This window comes from Anticarsia gemmatalis, chromosome 20 (assembly GCF_050436995.1).
Source record: "Anticarsia gemmatalis isolate Benzon Research Colony breed Stoneville strain chromosome 20, ilAntGemm2 primary, whole genome shotgun sequence".
NCBI lineage: Eukaryota > Metazoa > Arthropoda > Insecta > Lepidoptera > Erebidae > Anticarsia > Anticarsia gemmatalis.
Genome location: NC_134764.1, coordinates 3,314,882 through 3,328,951, shown reverse-complemented (window position 1 = coordinate 3,328,951; position 14,070 = coordinate 3,314,882). Strand labels below are relative to the sequence as shown.

At 36.7% G+C, this 14,070-nt stretch overlaps 4 protein-coding genes across 4 annotated transcripts; all 4 read right to left on the bottom strand.

Annotated features, from left to right (window-relative positions):
* Positions 1 to 2: 2 nt before the first annotated feature.
* LOC142981685 (uncharacterized) lies at positions 3 to 859 on the bottom strand. The gene is made up of 2 exons (XM_076127755.1): positions 805 to 859; positions 3 to 722 (listed from the first exon to the last, which is right to left on the bottom strand). Exon 2 carries the CDS (start codon positions 478 to 480, stop codon positions 139 to 141), a length of 342 nt encoding a protein of 113 aa, XP_075983870.1. The 5' UTR covers positions 481 to 722; positions 805 to 859; the 3' UTR covers positions 3 to 138.
* Positions 860 to 1,362: 503 nt separating this feature from the next.
* LOC142981873 (fatty acid synthase-like) lies at positions 1,363 to 4,160 on the bottom strand. The gene is made up of 6 exons (XM_076128012.1): positions 4,135 to 4,160; positions 3,918 to 4,068; positions 3,668 to 3,839; positions 2,338 to 2,461; positions 2,180 to 2,255; positions 1,363 to 1,380 (listed from the first exon to the last, which is right to left on the bottom strand). The coding sequence occupies exons 1-6, from the start codon at positions 4,158 to 4,160 to the stop codon at positions 1,363 to 1,365; spliced, it is 567 nt and encodes a 188-aa protein (XP_075984127.1).
* Positions 4,161 to 4,213: 53 nt separating this feature from the next.
* On the bottom strand, positions 4,214 to 10,298 carry LOC142981872 (fatty acid synthase-like). The gene is made up of 18 exons (XM_076128011.1): positions 10,194 to 10,298; positions 9,837 to 9,925; positions 8,384 to 8,571; positions 8,155 to 8,297; positions 7,602 to 7,805; positions 7,340 to 7,523; positions 7,094 to 7,250; positions 6,851 to 7,020; positions 6,626 to 6,777; positions 6,372 to 6,555; positions 6,150 to 6,295; positions 5,894 to 6,078; positions 5,686 to 5,805; positions 5,492 to 5,601; positions 5,229 to 5,419; positions 4,977 to 5,131; positions 4,639 to 4,896; positions 4,214 to 4,244 (listed from the first exon to the last, which is right to left on the bottom strand). Exons 1-18 carry the CDS (start codon positions 10,296 to 10,298, stop codon positions 4,214 to 4,216), a joined length of 2,772 nt encoding a protein of 923 aa, XP_075984126.1.
* Positions 10,299 to 11,747: 1,449 nt separating this feature from the next.
* On the bottom strand, positions 11,748 to 13,146 carry LOC142981650 (uncharacterized). The gene is made up of 2 exons (XM_076127690.1): positions 13,084 to 13,146; positions 11,748 to 12,936 (listed from the first exon to the last, which is right to left on the bottom strand). The coding sequence occupies exons 1-2, from the start codon at positions 13,120 to 13,122 to the stop codon at positions 11,806 to 11,808; spliced, it is 1,170 nt and encodes a 389-aa protein (XP_075983805.1). The 5' UTR covers positions 13,123 to 13,146; the 3' UTR covers positions 11,748 to 11,805.
* Between the last annotated feature and the right edge of the window lie 924 nt (positions 13,147 to 14,070).

The following is a 14,070-nucleotide window of genomic DNA, read 5'->3' as shown; positions in this document are numbered from 1 at the left end:
AAAATTTATTTAAATACAAACTTGTTTTGTTACATGGAACCTGAGTGATATTCAAGACTCACAATACTACAACTACTACTTAGAAATAACAAGCTAAAGATAAATTACGAATGAATATTTGTAAATAGTATACTAAACTTATTCTTCTGGCAATGCTAATATAAATACATCATTGTCAATTAGGTAAGTGTCACAAAAGTTGTGTTTGTCGAATGCTGATAACAGTTCATTACTGAGATATTTGTTTATTATGGGTGGCACTCGCATGTCATATGCGGACTGTGCAAGCGGCGCACGCAACTGGTGAATAGCGAGTGGTTGGCGCGAGAGTCGCTTTAGCTGCTGAAGCGACGAAACGTGCGTGTTAGCGGCGCGGAGAAGAACCAGCTGGGAGCGTAGAGACAGCTCTGCGGGGCGGTAGCGCCGCGCTTGCACAATACGTGATAGCGTAGCCTCAACCAACGCACGGATGAATTGCATAGAATACGATACGGACCTCTGTAAGTACCGCACGCACGTGTCTACTTTCTGAGTCCACGTAGTTGTGTCTTGTAGTGCTTCAGTTAGTTCCGCAGAGATACGGCCGGTAGTTAGAGTAACTATATGACGTATCACGGCATCTTGAAGTTGTTCCTCTGTTCTTATGTTGTGCAAATGCTTCTCGAATTCTACTTCTAGCTCATCTGGTGTACATCCAAGACAGAACACTGTTCCCGTCAAACCTAAACATAATAAGGAATCAAATGAGTACAGTTTTTGTAGGTCAATTATTTATAATTGCTTAACGTGGTTCTTCCTCCTCACCCTGGTCTTCCAGAATAACTGCAACTTTTAAAGCGATGGATACACCACTTTCATATCCTAACAAGTAGAAATTGTCTTGGCAATTGAGTGTCTTCAGAAGGGTCTGTTAAATAACAAACAGAGGTATAGTTAATTTTAGGTAAAACAAGCACGACTAAATTCGATTAGGGTCTGTGTCATGCCTCAGCGTATCTTTGCGCGGTGTCCTGCACAGTCTCGTGTGGATGATCAAGTCCTGGCTGCAGCACCAGCGCCGGCAGCTTGAGACGTTCACACATCACACGGAACCGCTCGTGGTGGCCCTCTAAACCAGGAATAATATACAAATAAACCTGGTTTGGGTCGATTTCTTCCATTTCCTAGAAGTCATAGTAATAGTAAAATGTTACTTCGTTTTCGAGAAACAAAAACGAACCTTGAAGCTGTCTCAGACCTACCTTGACATGTCTGATTAATGTTGGTAACGGTACAATATCTGCAGTTGTCGAATATTCGGCGGTACTGTACGAAATGAAATTATATAACCCCTCCAAATTGTCAAAACTATCTGTGATTGTATTACTTAGCTCGACCACCCTGAAAACATATGACATATATTAAAAAAATGGGTAAATAATCAGTGAGTTTCACGTCTACGACTGTCTATCAAACAGATCTTTCAGCACAGTTTTCACATTATCATTGCTATTATCGTGACTTATTTGCATTATTTAAACCTAAAAATTGGTTTCTTCTTTTCGAAACCCCTTGATAATTTTCCCCTGTTTTATTTTTCGGCTTATAATATAACGACATTGACAACTTACTCTTTGATCGTTAATTCACGCACTTCTTTCTCATTTAGTGATTTGTTGTATGTATCTTTGAGTAATTTTTGTACTGTATTTAGTCTATCATTACACAATCCGAGTCCTTGCAAAGTATTATTTTCGTTTTCCTTGCTCAGATCGATACCTAAAAGAATAATAGTAGTGTTAAATAGTTGACCTACCCGAGCACCCTTAGACCGCCACGGTCAGCTATACAAATCAGAAAGGGCTCACGACGCTTTCATCGGCAAATGTCGACAAAAATATAGCGTCGTGAGCACGTTCTGATTTGTCGAGTATAGCTAACCGTGGCGGTAAATAAACAATAGATAAATGAGTAATAGTAAGTTAGTTAAGTTACCAATCAGATTTTTCAGTTGTTCCACCAGTGAAGATGTTTGTACTTCCTTCAGATTAACTTGCATTGCAGAATGTCTTAATAGTAGAGATTGATCCAAAGCGTCACTCAAGTAACGCCAACACGCCCGTGTCTAAAATTAAATCTAACGCAATAAATATCCAATATTTCAAGAATAAAATTACAAACAATCATAGAATAAACTTACCTCGAAGTTTTCTTTAGATGGAGAAATGTAAGGACATTTCCCTACATAAGAATCAGTTGTCAGTATTGTAAAGTATCTGTAATATTTTCATTAGACATTACGAGTAAAAAAGAATACATTAAGTGTTGAGGACTTAGTTGTTATTCTAAGGGCCTTACTTGAGTTCTGGACACATGTGTCTTGATGCTGAATCAAAATTATGAATAATTCTTGACGCTGCTACAGTGTCAGTGGCATTGTTTAAAATAATGTGTACACCTTCAATTGGTCCCATATCCCTAGCTGTGTTGAATAAAGATACGATATCGTCGTTATAATTTAGGCTTGTATTAAAATACTTCAATATAACGCCAAATTTCTGCCAATATCTGCAAATTATCCAATAATATTATTATAGTTACATTCGCATTTCCATCCCATATATGCCAAGGAGCGTGGTAAATCTGACTTTTATTAGATTACCTCATTTTAAACAGATGGTAGGGTGTTATATTTTCACAAACAATACATAGGTTTCGTATTCCGTAGTTGACCAATTTCCTAATTACTTGAAGGCCTAAGGTTTGTTCGTCGCAAATTATCACGTGACAAGCGTTAACAGCGTCAATAATTCTAAAAAAAAAGAGATATAATATCATTGAATTGTATTACGATATTAGTAGGTTTTTACCAAAATAATACCCACCTTGGAAAAGCATTAGTATTTTCGTAGTTTTGTTTGTTTAGTAGTATACATCCGTAGTGTCGCCTTGAGTTCATAAGTCGTAAAGCACGTGATACATCGGATTCTGCGTAAGTTACTCGTACCAATGGACGAACGAAACCAGACGCAATGCCATCACTCACCAATCGATGTAGCTGCTGTTTGTAAATAATACCAAATTGTCTATATTATATCGCGAGATGCAGAGATATTTTAAAAACATTGTCAAAAACACCCGAATGTGTTAAACTCTATAGCAATTAATCATGGGAAATACAGCCTTACTTGTTTAAAAGTTTTATTAAGTTGTGAAAATATGGATGACAGATCAATCGCAGCATATGATCGCGCTTTGCTCAAATATATCATTCCAAAATCGTAGATTTCGCCGTCTTGGATTTGAACTATATCCAGTAGGAGGCCATAAATTCCAAGACTCCTTAGCATCAACTGAAAATAATTAATATATAATTTTATTTTGTATTCATCTTGCTAACGAAACTAGGTATGTTTCAATTTTGATTTCTTCTCACATTTTTAAATGCTCCTTTTTCATAACTTAGTATTAAATCACACCCTTTTCCCTTCGTAGCAGCGAGCACAGCGTCCATGGAAAGTGTTTCATGAGAATTTATAATATGTTCGTCTGGAAATAAAATAAACTAATCAAAATAATCGGTGGTTTTGTTTTGTATCTGTTCAAAACTAACAAAAACATTAATATTATAATAATAATAGTCGCGGAATAATAAAGTAAGCAAAATAAAAGCAGCTTAAACAAATACCTTTTAGTTGAAGATATATTTCCTGTAGATATCGTTTCATAGAATTGTTGTTGACTGTAGTGAAAACCCGACATTGGCAAGCCAGTGCTATAGATATGGCAGCTTGACCTATGGGTTCAACTCCTTCCTGGATTAATACTGTCATTCCAGAGTGCAATTGTCCTTTGATTACCTTGTAATTAATACAAGTATTGAGTAATGTTACCTAGTCTACAAATTATAATAATCCGAAAAAATACAATCTACTTACAAGGCAATAAAATGCTTGCAAGTATGCGAGCGGTACAGTGGCGGCATCCTCGAGGCTCCAGTGAGCCGGCACCGGCCACAGCAGCTCCGACTGAGCTTGTAGCTGAGTACTCGCCGCGCCAGACCTCACTATACCCATCACACGATCACCGCTGAAAAATAAGTTATGTAGTTAGTCATAGATCGGGAAGATATTTAAAATTTTAGGATCTTCTTACATTTCTGTAGTTCCACTGAAGTCCATCGTATATTTAACTTTGTCGCAATTATTTGGTCCTTTTGAATCATAAGATTTTATCATATCTTTATTGAGTCCTGCGTACTGGATCTGTGAACATAAGACACGTTAAAGTTATATTGACAAATATTCTATGGCATACTATTTAAGCTGAAAACTTACAAATACGGATACACCAGTTGTATCTAATTCAACGGTTGTCCGATGTAACGAGGTCTGCATGTCATCAATCCGACGGAACGGACTTGATGCCGTGATATTTGAACATTTCAGGCGTAAGTTTTCTTCTGTAGTTGTATAGCTATTATAATAGGGCAGGGGCAGGAGCTCCACTGTAAATTCACTTGGGTACCACGCAGGTAAGTTTCTGAATTTTATATTGTGGATGGAAATTCCTCCACAGCTGAAAAACCGAAAGGTATAATAAGTACATTATAATTAAAATTAATAATTATGTACACATTTTCGAATTGCAATAACATACATCGTCACATCCAATAATTCGAGCACACTGGTCTTCAGAGCTGTGTTGCCGTTTATGTTGTTCTTTTGATAATTTGTATGCTTTTCAATATCGATTAAAATTTTCCTGATGTAAGTGGGCAATGAGACGGCGTCATGTTGTTGTCTCAGCACGTTCAGTTGCAGCATGCCGTCGATGAGCGTCACCCAGTTGTCACGCCATGACACTGACGCCTCATTCAGAGAAGCATTCGCACTCTCGATACTACGAAACTCATCGCTGTAATAGTTTGTTGTACTTTATAATGTTCATATGGAAGTAAAAACAGTAGATTTCATATTTTTTTCTTTACATCTTACCTGTACATGTAATCTCTTTCATAAAGTAATTGATAGATATCTTGTGCACTTAGATCTCTGTTTTCGACATTAGTATCTATTTCGGGATGTGTTTCCAATTCGTCAGTTAACTCGGTAATGTAACCGGATATAACTTTATATTTGTCATCTAAAATCTGGATAAGAACAATTACATAACATACTAGTATGCGGTATTCTTCAGTTCGAAGTTACCATACATTTTCAACAAATTATCATACGAAAATTATATACCTCGAAATAGCCTGTGCCTCTATTTATTGCTACTGATAGTCTCAATGGACTATTATCGTGGAGTAACGGCTGAGCATCGAGATACACGTCACGGAACACAACGGACATTTTCCGTTTCTCCACACCATAAAACATAGCAAGCGTATCCCACACTGCTATCAGTGAGGCCGCAAATGGGAACGTAATGGCTCCTGAAATAGCAATTTTGTTTAGTTCTTATAGCAATAGTTTATTGTTTTTTGGGAAAGTTTTATTTAGCTTACCTCTCACTACGTGTCCTCGCAAGTAACTATATTCCGGATCGTGATACGAAATAACAAATCTACAAGACGGCGAAGTTACCTTATCTTCATTTGAAAATCTCGGTACAACCCTGAATCATAAGTAGCAGTTTTATTCTTGTCAATATTAATATTGTATATTTTTATAATATTATGTTGAAAAACCGTAATCTCACCATTTGTCGTCATGAAACCATTTAACTAAGTGCGCCAGCATAGGAGTGCCAGTTGAGACAGGAAATTGTATTCTTGGGTACAGAACCTGTGTTTTTGGATTGTAACCAATATTGTACAGGCTGAAAAATGTGCGTATAGTAAAATGTGATTAGTGTAATAGTATAAATTGTTAATATTTGTTAACAAGTTGTATGAAGATTTACGAACTTTCCAAGAGCTTGCAAAAGGTACAGCACACTGTCTGCATGTCCACGTCTAGTGAGCGGCACATGTCGGCAGTCTGCAGACAAGGAGCGTTTGAGGATCGCCTGCAGCAGTCCGTGCGGCGCCACCTCCACCAGCACTGCGTTACTGGGGATCAGTCGCGACGTCTCCTCGAACAATACTGGACTCTGCACAAACATTAACACTTGTCTTGTCAGTTTACAAAACCGTTGGCCGAACGATGGAAGAAAAAACTTACCAAGAGATTGTTAGTGTGATATTCAGCGGAGTTAATTTTCGCAGATGTTTCGTGCCATTGATCCTGTGGCACTGATGTTGACAACCAACGTTCACTACGAGGTTTCGGAAGTATGATTTCTTTTAAATATTCTAGAAGCTTAGGTCCTGCAATCATGAAGATGTTAATTTTACCTTTTCTAGAATAGCAGCTAATCAAATGCCTTCTTACAAGGATACAAACCAGCTTCTGTCATATATCTTGAGTGATACGCAATATTTGAACATGGCACCTCTTTAGCAAATATTCCACGAGCACTCAGTTGCGACACAAATTCATGCATTTTATCCGCTGGTCCAGAAACTGTACACGAATCAGTCCCATTATGACATGCCACATCTAATTCAGGTGGGAGCATTTTCAAAATCTAAAAATAGAAATATTGTATAAATATATGTGTAGAAACTAATATCATAAAATGCGGTCATGGATATTACCTGTTCATATCCCAAGCCAACTGCAGCCATTGAACCATGAATGAGCGGCGTCTCTAGTGACACGCGGCCGCGACTGTACGCCGCTAGTATCATCTCCTCCGCCGTCAGACAACCGTCTGCGTACGCGCATCCCAGCTCTCCCACACTGTGACCTGCGATATTTATACATTTACTCATTGTGTCCTTCAGCTTATTATTTCGAACCACTGCTGCACTGTGACTTACCGATAATACCATCAGGCTTTAGCTCCAGGTGTTGCAGTATATCTGTTAGTCCGATCTGCACAGCGGCGATTCCAACAAACGAGTGTAAAATATTATCAAATATAGTTTTATCTGGTGATGTGATTATATGAATAAGATCAAGTCCTTTGGGTTCTAATACACGCTGGCAACTGCAAATAACAAGCAATCCTTGACATTGTATCAACGATCTATTATTCTTTACCCATAATCAAGTATTCGTACCGTTCTATAGCAGCTGCGAAGATTGGTATACGCATGAGTTGTGCGCCCATACCGGCCCACTGCGAGCCCATACCGCTGTACACGAACCACAACGGTCGCTTAACGTCATCAAAGTATTCAGACTTTTTAGCAAGGCAAGTGGTCTGATTGTTTTTATCTAAACCTGTAACCAGAAAGTATAAATACATAATAATGTTGATAGAAACGGCGAACTATGTTTTTTTATTTCCATTTATAAGGTTTTACCTAGAACAACGTATCCTCTGGCAAGATGACCGGTAACGTTTAATAAATGAATATTGTGCAGTAAAGCAAGTTCTTCTGGATCGATTGGTCGAGAATTGAGATCATCAATAATGTGATTAATGCTTGATTCTTGCCTTCCAGAGAGTGGCACTAAGTAAGGCAATGTGTTAGACGCCAACGATACCTAAAATAGAATAGAAACTTCTGTTATAACTTGTGTTATTTTATGCATGCCTAACTGGTGTAATGTATTTTTCTGTACCTTAGGTTTATATCGTCCATGCAGCAGCACGTGTGAGTTGATACCTGTGACGGACATGCCGTTGACGGCGACGAAGGTGCGCTCGAAGCGCTGGTGCTCGGTGACGATGCGCATGCGACCTTCACGCAGTGCTGCTATGTCCTCGCGAGGATGCTCGCAGTGCAGGTTAGCCGCCAACTCTCCTTTTTCATATCCTAGCAAGACCTTTAAAAGGACATTCATTTTCATGATTTTGTACACTTTTGATTATAAGTACCTATTTATATTTGTTTTATTAGGACCTGTAGTGCAATTCTTTACAGTCGGTACTGTCGAGTTTCGAGAGTTGACTGAGTGACATTGCAGTGTACTGCCAAAATAGTTCCTACTCACTAGAGCTCACTAGAGGCGCTGATCAGGGATTCGTGCAAAAATTCTGGATAGCCGGTTGTCAGTAGTCGATAGTGGTAGAGAATCGAGCTACTGCCATCGCCATATAAATGTCTGCATAATATTTATCAGTAGAGCAAGTTCTACAGTACTAGTGGTAATAATAGTTTGTTTTTGCCCATACCTTTGTGATGCCAGTGATACCAGATGCAGCTTCCGTATATCCAACATTAGAAATGACACTACCGATTAACAACGGGCTATTTCTGTTTCCAAGAAAAAGTTGTTCAATACTTTGTAATTCCGCTTTATCCGCTGCAGGTGAGGCTAAAGATATGATATTTTTGCATTACATTTTTGAGCTAAAAACCTTTCTAAGTGTTTTATATTTTTAATTTTGGAGCTTAACTTACCAGAACCGGAAGCTTCAATATATTCCACAGCATTTGGTGAAACTTTTGCCTCTTTATAAAATTGTGACAAGAATTTTATGACTTTTTCTGGATTCCGCGTGAAATTGAACTGCGGCTCCGTATTTCCCTTTCCTTCGTCTACTATTCCAGTAAATTCATTTTTGACGTTTATTATTTCCGCGTAAACTCTGTAATTATTATTTGTATCGATAGACATTCAACGTTGATATACTATGAGATTATGAACTCATTTTTTTATATCTACATATTTGGTTATGAAAACCTTTTTTAAAATATACATCTGACTCATCAATATTGATCAAACTTTCGCGCAAAACTTATACTATGGGTATTATATCGATACAATGTCTGTATGTTTATTTTGAACAAGTAACTCCAGCACGCGTTTTGCTATTTCGTACCTCAAGGCGTCTTTTGCTTTTTGTAGAAACAATACGTTGACCGCATCTGACATACAACATCCTTCAGCGTTTTGATCAAAAGATCTCGTTTTACCATCTTTTGATATGTTTATAATTCTGTAATGAATTTTGTGTTAGGACTAAGAGTTTAAAAATTAAATAAGCAATGAGTCAAGCAGAGCAACGTAAAAACCTTAACTTATTTGACTTAAAATAGTTTGTATGTCGCATACCATATTATGCATGCGATTAGCTAAAAAGGTTAGGTACTTTAAAACTATTTTCTAAATACATTGTACACTATGCCTAAACTATTTGTTAAGCATTAAACGTTATTCAAAATAGCAATGATAACGTTTTATGTAGATATAAGTATGTTCAAAGGTAATTTTATGTACATATCATTTAGGTATAATAATTTTATTAATATACAAATATCCTAACCTCTGGTAATGTATAGAAGATTGCGGCATTAGGCATAAATGGCCAGCTCCAACGATAGCTGCTTCACATTCTCCGCGTTTAATGGCAAAGTATGCCTGCTCCAATGCCCTAATTGAGCCACAGCAAGCCTCGTTGATAGAAATTGAGGGTCCTCTCACATTCAACCAGTATGAGATTCGGTTAGCAAACATTGTCTTACTGCAACTGTAATAATATGCCAACAACGTTATTTTAATCTGTTATGGGTTTAAGTGGTACTTGCAATGATATTTCATTCTGATCTTACCCTATAATACGATAGTGTGATTTCGCAGCCATACATTCGTAGAAACATGTACATTCCGATGCGGAGAATACTGATGCCATAAAAACACCCACTTTTTTGTCGCTTAAATGTTGTGGGTTAAGACCTGAAGGCAAATTTACACAGGTATTTAATAGAACCAACGTTATTATTGAATTATATTTGAAAATCTGTCTGACCTGCATCAAAAAGAGCTTGATAAGTATTTTCCATCAGTTTTCGCGCTATTGCATCAGTGCCATGGGCAAGAACGGCGTTAACGTGAAAAAATTGTGCATCAAACCGATCTAGTTCGGGAGCCTTGCCAATAAACGGAGACAATTGTGGGTGATTATAGTTCCAACGGGGATTATTTGTCGTAATTGGATTGACCTATTAAAGAAAAGTAATAACTGAATTAAAAGCACATTGCTAGACTCCTACCGTTCTTTTTCGTTTGTATTTATTTAGAAGTATTGTTTGTATTAACAATTATTTGAATGTGTAAGCAATGGTATTTGTGAATAAGCTTGTTGATAGAATTAAGTCATTTGGGTACAATTCAATCTCTATCCATAAGAGTTTATGCCATTACAACTTTTGAAATACAAATACAACTTCTACATTCAACTTAGAAATGAAAAACAGTGATCTCCATTACCTTGTTATAAAGAATTTCTGAGAGCTCTTTAACGTTGCGTGATTCTGGGAATGTTCCTGACATCCCAGAAATAACGACTGCTTCGTTCACCTCTGATCTCTCCATTTTGGCTGAATCGGCCCTCGTATCCGAAGACTTCGCGTTTCTTTAATAGCCTGTGGTGTTTTAGATATGGTAACACAATTTGCCATTATTATTTCATATTGCAGCTACAACGTTGCAGTTTCGCTAATTATATTTATTTTAGTTATATTAAGCACTTATAGTAATATTTCGCGAGACGATCGTTTCCTTACTTCCTTAAGAACGTTTTGGACTTAGAATAAGGTCTACACACTTGCGATTAGATATATTTTTTCAGTTTACATCCTTGTGATAAGGTATATTTTTGGCAAAGGGCCAATGATTGCAGGGTCTCCATCTCCAATAATACTACGCGTTGCTCTACCGAAGTAAATATTTTTTTTTTTTTAAATAATAATTCGACTACATTTGAGTTTAATTTTAAGCCTTGTGATTATTTAGTATTAACATTATTAAAACTTTAAACACTGAATTAGTGAGCTGTTAACACTTATTGCTAACATTCAGTATGACCTTGCATTACGATTAGCATAATATAAAACTTGCATTAGTACATATAGGTGTATCAAAATAAAATTTACAAAAGTAGGCATGTATTACTCACCTGATTACGTTTTATTAATAAGCGTATTAGATGACGACTCCATTATATTGCTAATTAATACTCAAGAATTTATTATATTAATTTATTATAATTTATGTATAGAATTACCTATAATGTTAAAGTGTAATGTAAACACTATACAAGTAAGGACTACTTTGGCTCTGCCCGTCTTATTTATTATTCTTGCAGTTTTTTTTAACAGACCCTTCAGGCGTGCGTCAGATTGCGGCTACATCGTGGCTTTTTATTAAAAAAATTAAAAACAGACATAAGTCGTCGCATGTCAGTAAGGTCTTGGTGGAAGATGAGAGTCAGACTGGTAGTCCGACAGAATGCTAAGACGTTAAATGTTAGACGTTACGCTAACGTTTTTGAAGTTAGAACAGTAAAACTCTCTGTTTAGATTTATAATTACCAGAAAAAAATCCCATCCCCTAAAAAGTTCAAAATTGAATGCGCGGAAATAGATAGCTATTTCAAGAAATAGTTGAACTTTTTTAATCCCTGGTCAAAGGTTTTTTTTTCAGATATTACTGTGTCATCTACACCAATTTTACGCGAGAGCAGGATAGAATAGAATTTAGATACTCGTTTTTTTACCAAACACAGTTTTGTACAGACAACAGACACTACAGACTTTTGTTTTACTTCTATTGGATGGGAATTTTCATTAGAATACGTCATATAGACCTGTACTCTAATTAGGTTAGTAGGTATAGCACGGGTCGAATTCAGGTCGGTTTAATCATGTCCTTACCATACTGGAAAAAACTAGTTATTTGTAGGTTAATAATGGTTATTATTTTATAAAGAAAATTTCAGTACATACTTTTAATACGTTGTAATTTAATAAAAGTATTACTTCGTACAATTTAATTTAAAAGCCGTTTATTTACAAAAAAAAACTATAGACTACATTAAAAATTACATCAGGAAGAAGCAGTACTGCATCTGTTGAGGTAACCTTTCAATTTCTGGGGTTTTGAAGTGAGATTTTTCGCCAACAGTGTAGGTCATGACGTGGTTGACAGTGGCGGAGCCTGGCTCGTCCCCGCGTTCTACGTACACTTTAGAAGAAATGGTCTCTTCAAACTCTTCGCCGACTAATTCAGGCTCAGGTTCAACTGGTTCTTCGAATGGCAAAACAACGGTAGTGGTTGTAGTGACAGGTTCCATGGAGCAGTACGGAGGGTAGTAATCGGGACTGTAAGATACTGCGTCATAGAAGTTCGGACGTTTGCTCACGGGAGGACTGTAGTAGTTGGAGGTAGCGGGCGGCGGTATCTGAGTTTCGTATGGGTAATTGTAATAGTAATTGTAGCTTGGGTAGGAGTCTGAATAATGATGGTAGTTTACAGCTGGTTCAGATACAGGAGCGCATGGTTTCTGCTGTTGTTCAGGTTGAGTGTAGGCGGGACAGGTGTTATCTTCAGGCACTCTTCCAGTTAAGTTTTTCAATTCAAGCGTCTCATGCAACAAATTAGTCATGTCCTTAGCATGCTGGTTTGCAGCAAACGCAAGGTCTGAAATAATTTCAGTGTCAGGGCTAAACTCAACGCCGTATTTGTCAGCGATTTCTTGTGCGGTCATCATTTTGTCTATAGCGATATTCTGATACTCGTTATTGGATTTAATATGTTTGAGAAGTCTGGTGATTAGTTGAGTACTGGCCATTGGAGTGTCGATTGATCTCTTTTTGCGAAGATTGTTGTCTTCTCCTCCTTCTTCTTCTTTATTCTCGCAGGTGCTCAAAGCGTAAGATAGAAGGTTCGCCATTTCACTCTGTATGGCGAGAGTAATCTTTTGAGCGATTTCCTTGATTTCTTCAAGCTGCTCTTCGGCGGATTTTTCAGTATCGATGGCATGAGTCATCATTGCGACTGAAGATGTAGGAAACAAGTGAGCGTCCGGTAGGAGAAGGAAATCAATCCAGTCTCTTCTCGCACTTTGGAAATTATGGACAACTTCATCGTCTGCTTCCGTTGTACTGTTTGTAATTTCCTGGTTTTCAACAGTTTCTTCGCAGCTGTCTACATTAGCGTAAGTAAATGAGCCCTAAAATAAAATAATTATTCAATATGATTTTTTTGTGAAACACTCAAAATGTATGCTTCAGAAGACGAAATGCGAACGATATCAGAAAAGTATAGATGCGTATTTATTCCGAAACACTGAGGAAAAAAATACTGTATAAATAATTACCTGAATGACCAGGGCGAGGATCAGGTACAAGGGAGCCATGGTGAATAAGTTGTGTCTATTCACCTGTCGTACATACATTTATATGAAATACCTATCATTTAGTTAGGAAACTATTTTGTAACATTGTACAGTACTTGTCGTGCAAACAAAGATAGGACATGTCTTTAACGTTTAAGCAACGTTAGGACATGGGTTTTACAAATTTTCTCATTGACGTTATTATGAAACAGTACTACAGAAAGTTGATTTCGGATTTTATTACTTTAATTTAAATTAACATTATAAATAGTTCAGACGGAACTAAGTATAGGAAACATTTTATCACCATTATAGTAGAGGAAAATGGTATTTTATTGGACACGTGGTCGAAATGTTGGGTATCATATTTTATATTTTTAAATAAAACGCCATCAATATCATATCATTGTTTGTCAAATTGATAATTTATTTCGTTCAGCATACGTCAATATGATTAAAATGTTAGTTAATTTATTCAATAAGTACGTCAGCTTTAACATACTAATTATTCGTAAGTCAATGAGTCTTATAACGTAATGCTCACTCAATAATTAAGTACTTGCATAGTAGCATTGTATTTTAAGTAGATATCTACTTTTTACATATCACTACTTAATATAATTATTCGCTATTTGTCGCGTCTGTTTGTCTGCTTGAGGTAAACTCAAAATGTACTGAAGAGATTCAGCTTTTACCAATAGATAGATTTTCAAGTAGGGTTTTTGCGTATAATTAGTTGAGATTAACCCGGCGAAGCTGGGGCGGGACCGCTAGTACATTCATTAAATATCATGTGAAATACAAACTACCGTTGGTTATTTGTGTGTGGGCAAATAAGTATAACTACATATAATAGTTTTGTCTTTATAATTTGTCGGAGTAATACATGTACTAACAAAGAAAAGAAATGAAACAGACATTGACGACATTGAGAATGCAAAACAATGTTATAGATACCTAACATAAAAC